The following is a 10,450-nucleotide window of genomic DNA, read 5'->3' as shown; positions in this document are numbered from 1 at the left end:
TCTCTCTCTCTCTCTCTCTCTCTCTCTCTCTCTCTCTCTCTCTCTCTTCCTCAACACTATTTGCTGCCCTGACCAATCATTGGATGATCAGCTAGCTTTATTGACCAATCAGGGAATAAGTGGGGAACAGTGTTTTCACCACATTGAGGCAGGAGACTCTTAGAATAAGGATTGCAACCAGATATGGGGGAACAGAAATCAGCGCTTGGACAACACAAGGATAATCTTTACACAGGGCACAGTAACATTATGCCTACATCTTCTGCTGGGAATTTTTTAGATTTAACATTTTCTTTGATCATTGTTTTGATTTCTTCTATTGTATTCTCTATGTTTGAGAGTCTCTCTTCCATCTCTTGTATTCTGTTGGTGATGCTTATGTCTGCAGTTCCCATTCTCTTTCCTAGATTTTCCATCTCCAAGATTCCCTGTTTCTTCATTGCTTCTATTTTTGTTTCCAGGTCTTAAACAATTTTATTCATTTCTTTCAACTGTTTGATTTTTTTCTTGGTTTTCTTTAAAATATATATTCATTTCCTCCAATTTTTCTGTTTGTCTTTTCTTTCAATTCTTTAAAGGATTTATTCATTTCCTCCTTAAGGACCTCTTTCATCTTCATAAAGTTGGTTTTAAGGTTGTTTTCTTTTGTTTCAGCAGTCTTGAAACAGTAAGAACTTTTTGTAGCAGGATAGCTGAGCTCTGATAGTGTGGCTGAAATTTCCTGCCCAATGCATTTGCAGTGGGAGCCCTGTCATTGGACAGGGAAGAGGGAGGCAGAGCTAGGAGTTGGGAGGAGAGAAAAACACAGAAAGAGAGGAAAAGGAAGGAGGGAGAGGCGAGATGGTGACAGATGTATACTCGTATGTCTCTAGAATTTAATTCATTCTTCTTATAAACTGAAGTTGCTGGCTATTGGGGTATTTTTGTTAATTTTCCCCTTTATGAGAGGGAAGCAGGGGGTGCACACTCGATGTCATGGCTCTCCATACAATATGCTGCTATTCCCCTTTGTCAATGTCACCCTTTACACTTTCAGAAGTCTACAAAAGAAAGTCACAATGGAGACTTGTGAAGAGTACCCCATGTCTTGACTCCAGTGGTGTTTGTACAAAGCTATGTGTGACACAATTGCATTGAACTACATGATGAACACGCACATGCACACACACACACACACACACACGCACACACACACACACATCCAATTGAGTTTTATTTTAAGGCAGAGTCTCAGGTAGTCCAGGCTGGCCTGAAACTCAAAACATAGCCAAGAATATTCTTCAAGTTCTGATCCTCTTACCTCTATCTCCCAAATGCTGTGACTTTAGGTATTGACCACAAAACCAACTTATGTGGTGTTGTGGGTCAGACCTAGGACTTCATGTACACTTGGGCCAGCCTTTTGTCAGGTGAACTCCACCTCAAGCTCAGTCATACATTTACTGTCCCTCACTCTACTACACAGGGCCTTCAGAATTTATGGCCCTCTACCCAATTGTCTTGAAACGAAGGCTCTCACCCAACTGGAAGAACACCATTTCAGCTAGGCTGGCTGTCTAGTGAGCTCTTAGGCTCTGCCTGCTTCCACCATACAGTGTTGGAGGTATAAACATATTACATATAGGATGTTGGATATTTGAACTCAGGTTCTTATTCTTACACAAAAAATACTCCTGTCTACTGCATCCCCCAACCTTTCAGTATGTTTTTAGAGGAGTAAGCCACAGCTAGACCACAGCTAACTCCATCTAACACCAAGTTGGGGTCTATCTTTTCTCAGATTCAGGCGTGGTGGCGTGGAATCATGGTCCGCAGAGGATATGGATCTTATGAAGAGCTAATGAAAGCCCGGAAAAAGGGAAAATCCCCTCCAAAAGATAAGAAAGGAAAAATTGCTGCAAAGGGAAAACCTGCAAAAGGGAAGAAAAAATAATTATGTAAATGAAAGAATGAAAATAAAGATTGCTAACAGAGCAGGAAGGCACCATGTCTAGGGACCAGACAACAGCCACATGAAAATTACCCCTGAAATTAATTTTGTAATAAAAAAAGAATCTTATTTTACTGAAATGTTTGTGGAAACAATGATATGACACCTGGGAACTGCTTCAAAATAGCATACTAAAAGGGCAAGGAGCCACAGGTTCAAACGAAGCAAGACAGGAGAGATGCTAATTGACAAGCACAGATATAGCTGATGAGCATGTGGGGATCCCTGCACTCTTTTGTGTATTTAAAAATACTTGGGGAAAGTCATGAATATACAAGTAGGTCCATGGAAAAAGTGAGAGACAGAACGACAGCGATCCCAGCATTCAGCTCGTGTTTCAGTGGCTCTGGTCAGCTTATGCACTTTGTGACTGGGCACATGACCTAGTCTTTCAAGCTGTTTAAGTGTTCACCCATTATTGAAAAGTTATTTATTATGAATAAAGCTACAGTGAATATTCACACACAGGTCTTTGCATAAACATTACATCTGTAAGGGAATACTCAAGAGAACCCAATCCCAATCTGCAAAGCACCTCTTTCACTGCTCTCAGAACTACCTTGCCTTGATGACTTTGCTTTTGGAACAGTACTGATTTTAAATGTAATTGTATCACATTTATTAATTTAGAGGGCATGTGCATGCCAGGGTATATGTCTGGAGGCCAGGGACAACTTGCCACACCCAGTTCTCCTCTTTATCATGTGTGTCCTGGGGATTGAACTAAGATGGCCGTGCTTGGCACCAAGCATTTTTATCTCTGAACCATCGCACAGATTTTACATTCATACATCTTTAAGCCATGGTTGAAATTCTAATTATTCATATTGTCATGTAGGAAAAAAAACCTAGTTGACTTGCATGCATCAGAATACAAATTCATAATGATCATTCTTGCTGTTTACTGACTTACCCTCCAGGAAATAAAAATGTTTAAAACTTGGATACCATAAGACAAAGCTTTCATAAACAAACAAAAAGCAAGAAATGCCAGGAGAAATGTTTATTGGAATTTGTTTGTTCCAGCCAAAGAAGGTTTTATTTTATTTTAGAAGGATATGATTTTGATGCTGTCTTTTAAATTGTTGGCTACTTAAAAAAGAAACCAAACTCACATATGCTGGTAACCATTGCTACTGTGGATAGTTTATATCTAAGAAAGAAATATAATAGGAGAAATTTTACATGTTACAATAATAGTTTCTTTGTTTGGGTTTTAGTACTGTGAACAGACACCAAGACCAAGGGAACTCTTATAAGGATAACATTTAATTGGGGCTGATTTACAGATTCAGAGGTTCAGTCCATTATCATCAAAGCAGAAACATGGCAGTATCCATGCAGGCATGGAGCAGGAGGAGCTGAGAGTTCTGCATCTTCATCTAAAGGCCACTAGCAGAAGACTGGCTCCCACGTGGTTAGGAGGAGGCTCTCACTGCCCACCCCCTCAGTGACACACTTCCTCCAACAAGGCCACATCTACTCCAACAGGGCCACACCTCCTAATAGTGCCACTGCCTGGGCCAAGCATATTTAAACTACCACAAATGGTTAACATGAATGCTGGGGAGATGGCTCAGTGCATAAAACACCTCTATGCAAGCACAAGGACCAGAACTTGGATCCCCAGATCCTACATAAATCCATGCAAGTGTAGTAGCACTTGGAAGCAAATCAAGGAATCCCTGGGCAAACTGGCCAACAGGACTCACTGGAATCATCAAGCTCTGGGTTCAGTGAGAGACATTGCCTCAGTAAATGAAATGGAGAGCAATAGAAGACAACTGGTATTGTCTTTGGACCTCCATGTGCAGGCATTCAGACACACACACACACACACACACACACACACACACACACACACACGAACAAGTGAGTACCTTTCTCAGAATTATACACATAGACATCTGTGTGTGCACACATACACACCTTTGTAGAACACATATATAGGTGAAGTGGAAATTTCTGGTTTCTTTGGAGACTCAGTTGTGTCATGTGATATTTTTCTGGAAACTGTCTTATGAGAGGATATTTTGCTAAAGCAGACACATGATGTTTTTCTGGAAGCAGCCTGGAAAAGGACTATGTGATATTTTGTTAGAGTAGATGCTTGAGAAGACACTTGATGTTTGGAAAGGGTAAAACAGACAATCAATGATTCTGTGGTGTTGGTTCACCTTGTCACTCTTCGATGGTCTTTGTTCTGCTTTGCTGACACTGGTCTTCACTGATGATGCATTGGTGGCATTGGTTTGCCTTGCCTTCTTTGCTGATCATTATTTGTTGTGACTTCATAAAGAAAAATGCATCAAAAAAAACTTCTCACAATATTCCAATGGCTTCTTGCTACTTCTGTGGACTTGGGCCTTGTGGTTTCTTCTGATAGAACTGCTGTTGCTGATTTGTGAATGGTGTTTGCACGTCAGTCTACCACCGCTGTTCATGTAAACTGAACTACTGATATCCTGACAACACAGATTGGAATCACCCCCAAAGAACAATTTCTAAACAGGTCCACATCCCCCTTTTCCCTATTAACCTTTCTTTCTACTACCTCTGTTGTGTGGTAGGCTACAAGGGAGGTTAAAATATTTAAGAACCTTTATTAAAGTAGGCTTTGAAAAGTCTAAGCTTACATATAAAGAAACAAGGCAGAAAAGCTCAAAACAATAAATAAATCAGAAGCATTACCACAGTATGAACACTTCTAGTGGGCTTCCTAAATGGAAGTAGATTAATTATTCATCTAAAACAAATGAAAATTTTGCTCTAAAATGCCATCTTTGTCTTGTAAGAGAAACTAAAGATATACTCACATTTTATTATCATTATTTTGTTTGTATAAGTATATGTGTACAAGTATGCATACAGGTGTATATATGTTCAAATGTGAGTGCTTATACAGGTGTGTTTCTATATGTATGTGTGTGCATGTGCAGATGTGTGTGTGTGTGTGTGTTGTGTGTGTGTGTGTGCAAAGCAGAGAGAAACTTCCGGTATTGTTCCTCTAGAGCACTACCCAGCTGGTTTTTGAGGCATGGTCTCTCACTAGGCCTGGAACTCAGCTTCTGACAGATGAGCTAGCCTGGAAGCCTCAGGGATCTGCCTATCTCTGTCTCTACAGCACTGTGACTACAAGCACACCACCACTCCTCGCTTTTTATATGAGCTACTTAGATCAGGTTCGGGTTCTCATGCTTATACGGCAAGCACTTTCTAAACTGAGCTATCTTTTCAGCTCCTTATTTGGTTATTATATACCAGTGATTCTCAAATTTCCTAATGCAGTGACCTTTTAACACAAGTTCGTTGTGGTGAGCCCCTCAACCGTAAAATTATTTTGTTGCTACTTCATACCTATAATTCTGCTACTGTTGTGAATCATAATGTATATATCTGATATGCGGGAGTGTGTGATATGTGACCACTGTGAAAGGGTCACTTGACCTCCAAATGGGTAGAGACTTAGGTTGAGAACCATTGTTATATACATATAACTACAAAAATCTTACAACACAAAAGCTACTAAGCAGCTACAGGCTGAGCATAGCTGATGCCAGGATTTGTTTACATTCTTCTCCTCCTTTTAGGAGTTGTTCGTTGCTTACAAAGCATCGCACTGAAACCCACCATAGTCAAATCGAATGTCTCTTCTGTGGTCCTGGGTAATGCAATCTAGTTCTTTTTCCTGGGGGGCTGGGATGACCCATCTTCTCATCCCTATCTCAGTGATTGCAGGAAGTTGGGTCACAGCATATAGTAAGTGCCTAAACCATTGCCCACAGTCTTGGGAGCTTGAAGGTCGAAGGCTAATGTCTAGTTCAGTTAGCTCTTTAAGAAAGCAGAGGTTTTGGCAGAAGATGGCCCATCCTGCATCACAAATACCATCATTGTAGCTCAGGTCAAGCTTCTGCAGCGTGGCTAAATGTCCTGTCTGTATGACCGAGGCTGGAAAACAAAATCAGTGTAAGATATAAGGATACTCTCTTCCTTGACTGTTCCCCTTTCCAGTAATACACCACTTCTGAAGTGATTGACAATTAATAATAACTTTCTTTTAACCAGCTGTTTTATTTGGGGCATCAGAAAGTATTTCAGTAAGAAAATTTACCACTGTGCATCCCATACACAGCATGAAAATGGACCCCCCAGCCTCTCTTTTGTAAGCCTCAGTTGGAAGAATTTCATTTTTGTATTAGCTCAAGTCCTTTGCTCCTCTGGAGTCCTAGTTCTCCTGCAGACATTTTCCTAATTAATGCACAGAGTGATGACCTACTGGCTTTAATTAAGGACCATTGGTACATAGCATTAAATTTGCAAGTTTAATGCTGGTTATTGATCCAACAATTATTTGACAGAGTGTCTTCATTTTGGAGGTGCTGGAAATGGAGTCTAGTGTCTCATACATGTGAGGTAAGCACTCTATCACTGAGCTATATCACCATCCCTAACAGTAAGTTCAGTGTATAAAATATACATGTAATTTCCAGTTCACTTTTGAGACTTCTACTACACGAGATAATTTCCTCTTTGGAGGCTCTTTATCATACTTTAGCCTTGGAGAAGATGACCGCTTCTGCTGGAGGAAATAGGCAAGATACTCAAGGCAAGGGCACCTGCTTCCCTCTTCAGCTGAACCCGAAAAGGATTAAGGAGAAGAGATAAGTGATACAGGGTCTCAGAACAAAGGATCTCTTCATCTAACCTACAGATGAATGATTTGTGAAATATCCCTTTGACAGCCGTCTACTGATGGCCGCCATGGTTGTAACCTCCACCCATACTCTTTCATTTCATTGTGAGGCTGATTTTACAGAAGGAAGCCCTTCTTAGCATCCCAGCCTATCTTCTAGTGACTCCAACCAATCACTTTCCTCTACCTTGGTCAGTTTATCTTAAGGAATACTCATGGCTCTAGAAATCTGGCAGCTGGTAGCAGAGAAGTGATGGGGATTATTAAAGCTATATGAGGGGCATCATGCTTCACCATGGTTCCCAGATAGGAAGTGGACACTACGATTGTAATCTGAAGGGATATTGGGCTAAGGTACGTTACTTGGACTCTGACAGCTTTAATTACTCTTTATTTAATTCTCTTTCCAGACTTCTAAATTGTCCTGGGGAAAGCATGAGGTTTGTGCTACAGCATCTCTTAAAGCCTTCTCATGTCATTTTTTTTTTTTTACATAGAAAGAATGAACTTCTACTTAAAGCCTTCAGTAAGCTAATATCTGTAGTAATTGATACTCGTATTTCAATTAAGATGACACCTGCTTTGTCTCATCTTTAATTTGAGTCAGGGTTTTTTTTTTTTTTTCGTAGCCCTAGCTGTCCTGAAACTTACTCTGTAGATCAGGCTGGCCTTGAATCATCTGCCTTTGCCTCTCAAGTGCTGGGACTAAAGGCATGTGTGACTACTGCCCACCATGGTTTTTTTTTTCCTTATTTTATTACTTGATTTTTAAGGATATATTTTTATTTTTATATGCATGTGTATATAGGTCTATATGGGGTTATGCACACCTAATTGTAGGTGCCTATGGAACTTGTGAGTTCTCTAGTGTGAGAGCTGGGAACCAAATATGGGTCCTCTGCAAGAATATTGTGTGTCCTTAGTTGCTGACACATCTCTCCAGTCTACTGTAATTAATTCTTTGTATTACTAACTTATTTTGAGATGCTAGGGATTTAACCCAGGGCCTGTGCATGCCAGAAAAGTACTCTACCACTGAGATACAGCCTCAGACTCTCATGCTGGTGGTTTGTCTGGTACTGCTATGTATTCAAATGCTAAATACTGATTCCCAAGATCTGGTTGCCCCTGACAAGCAGATCCTCGCATACGCCAAATGATGCTTTGTAAACCTTGCTCCCCAATTTAAAGCTATTGGTTAAATAAGTGTCTACAGCCAATTACTGAGGAGAATAGAAGTAGGCAGAGTTTCCTTTACCAGGCTGGGGGTCTTGCAGGTAGGGATCACGAGGAGGAAGGAAGAGGAAACAAAGAGAGAACAGAAGGTCTCCACTAGTCATGATGGACCAAGAGCACATGTCCAAAGTGCAGTGGACCCTGAGGACATGCTGATGGAACAGAAATAAACCAGGAAGACACAGACAAGTATTTGGGGAGCACAGCTGGGGAAGTATGCAATCTAGCACTAAAAAAGTAGATTAGGAGTATTTCTCCCAGTATTTCTGCTAAAGCTAGATAAATAAATCATAGTCTGGGGCTCATTCATTTGGAAGCTAGTGAGGACAGAAATAATCCAATTACTTTATGCCCTCACTCCTTTCTTATTTAAATAAAAGCATTTGGGGGTGAATTTATAGGAAAAATGAACAGTGCAAGTACCAGGTAGCCAGAGTGCAAGCTGTTAGTGCGAGTACACTGCAAATGATGACCTCTGTGTGGATGGCTGAAGCAGAAGCTTCCTGGTAGGAGCCTTCTTCCCTCCTCATTGTCCTCAGAAACACTGTCCCAGAAACACCCTCCTCTGCCATTCGGCTTCATAATTACACTATCTTGTTTAACCAGATCTCTCCTAAGCTGATGAGGAGGGAAAGGAAGCTGGGTCAGCCCCAGGTCCACCACTTTATCCATGCTTTGTGCCAAGACTACCCTGGGAGGGGTTCATACAAACCCAGGAGAACTACATCCTCTGTCACCAGCGAGCAGCTGCTCAGCCGCAGCACTCGAAGCGACCTTGACAAATTTAGTGTTTGTTGAAGCAGCTCCAGGTTCCCACCAACACACTTATTCCAGGAAAGGTTGAGTATCTCCAGGGCAGGGAGGTACATGGAGGTTTCCGCTGAAATTGTAAAGATAAGAGCATCAGTAACTTGGATCCCATGAAAGACCTTAAGGTTCATATCTGTGCAAGAGCTGGGACAATATATTACTAGACCCAGGGCTGAAAAGATTGTACTCAAGACACTACTGGCAACATTAGGAAGCCAGACTTGATTAAATGGTACTGTCCATTAGCTGGGATTTCTCTTATTTCCTTTGTGTACTTGTGGAGAAAGGAGTCAAGGTACTTGGAAAGCCGGTGAGAATTCCTATGCCAGTGTGTAGTCCCAGTTGAAATTCAGAGATGGGGCCAAGCTTCTCTGTAACTCAAGAACACAAAGCTATATTTGTGTTTATTTTGTGCAATTAACCAAGCATGGTATTGTGGATTGAATGAGAACTGGCTCATATATTCAAAAGTTTGGTTCCCAGTTGGTGGAACTGGTGGAAGGGTTAAAAAGTGTAGCCTTTTTGGCAGACCTGTGTCACTGGGGATGGGCTTTGAGATTTTAAAAGTCTCAAGTCTTGCTATCTCTGCCTGCTGATCAGATGTAAGGTCACAGTTACTACTCCAGCACCATACTTGCCTGCTGCTGCCACCACACTCCTCACCATGATGGGCACTGACTTATCCTCTAACTGTAAGCAAGCCCCAAATTAAATGCTCCCTTTTACAAGTTGCCTTAGTCATGGTGTCTCTTCACAGCAATAGGAAAGTTCCTAAGGTACAAGGAAAGAACTAACATATTCTGCATAGAGTTTTTAAATGCTAATTAATTCTCAGTTGGCTCCTAGGTTAAAATTAACCATAAGAACTTATTCCCAAGCACAATAAGCATTTTTAATTGTTCTGCTTTTTAAAAATAAAGAATAAAATTGTTCAAGGAGGAATCTTGGCCACTCGTGGCACAGAGGTCTATAATAAAGAGGAATCAAATTTTTTATTTTTCCTATAAAAGTGATGTAGAATGCATATCAGGTTGACTGGTGCGATTATGTCAATGATGTGATTTGTGTAATAGTGTCCTTATTCTTTACTGATTATACAGCTAGAAGTAGAAGGAGCTGCCTCTCAAGAGCAATTTTCCCAATTAGGAGGTATATTTATGAAACATCATATTGTTCCCAAACTTAGTGTATTCTGTAATTTTCCGAGTGAACATTGAGTATAAAATGTTTCATTTTGTGTGTTTACCTAATTGCTTGATGAATTACAGACTCCTTTGAGAACCCTACTTATCCACTTACTTAGTAATAACCAAATGCAGAGAATGCTGAGTGCCTTAGGTAGGGGCATTGCACAACCATACAAATAAGTGCATGAATTAGATCTTATTCTTGACACAGGTACTTGCTATACAGCCCAGGCTGGCCCCAGTCATTTGGCCCTCCTGCCCCCACCTCCTGGATGTTGGGATTCCAAGCAGGCACCACACACTTTGCCTTAATGGCAAAGGCTATGAAGAGGCTCCTAGTTTAGGTAGCCACTGTGTTCAAAAGCAACAGTTACACAGACCTGAAGGTTGTGGGAACTACCAGGAAAGCACAGAGACTGAATGTCAGGCATTCCAGAGATGAGACTCAAAGGGAAGGCTCAGAAAGCATCTGTCCGCACTAGAGAGGGATGCTAGTGCACTGGCCCCATTCTCTGTCCTCACTGGAGAGGGATG

General features: G+C 41.0%; 2 protein-coding genes across 2 annotated transcripts in view; one reads left to right on the top strand and one right to left on the bottom strand.

Annotated features, from left to right (window-relative positions):
- Positions 1-2,067, top strand: part of Lrriq4 (leucine rich repeats and IQ motif containing 4) — a 17,981-nt gene extending 15,914 nt beyond the window's left edge. Inside the window, exon 6 of the mRNA XM_028764309.1 lies at positions 1,781-2,067. Coding sequence (XP_028620142.1) covers positions 1,781-1,933 — 153 coding nt within the window. The 3' untranslated portion in view covers positions 1,934-2,067. The remainder of the gene's footprint in view (positions 1-1,780) is intronic.
- Positions 2,068-5,594: 3,527 nt separating this feature from the next.
- The window catches only part of Lrrc31 (leucine rich repeat containing 31), a 30,569-nt gene continuing 25,713 nt past the window's right edge, over positions 5,595-10,450 (bottom strand). Inside the window, exons 9-10 of the mRNA XM_028762151.1 lie at positions 8,632-8,799; positions 5,595-5,938 (exon numbers count right to left, since the gene is read on the bottom strand). Coding sequence (XP_028617984.1) covers positions 5,595-5,938; positions 8,632-8,799 — 512 coding nt within the window. The remainder of the gene's footprint in view (positions 5,939-8,631; positions 8,800-10,450) is intronic.

This window comes from Grammomys surdaster, unplaced genomic scaffold (assembly GCF_004785775.1).
Source record: "Grammomys surdaster isolate TR1022 unplaced genomic scaffold, NIH_TR_1.0 62, whole genome shotgun sequence".
Taxonomy (NCBI): domain Eukaryota; kingdom Metazoa; phylum Chordata; class Mammalia; order Rodentia; family Muridae; genus Grammomys; species Grammomys surdaster.
Note: the sequence above shows the minus strand (reverse complement) of the source record. Positions and strands in the feature narration are given on the sequence as shown.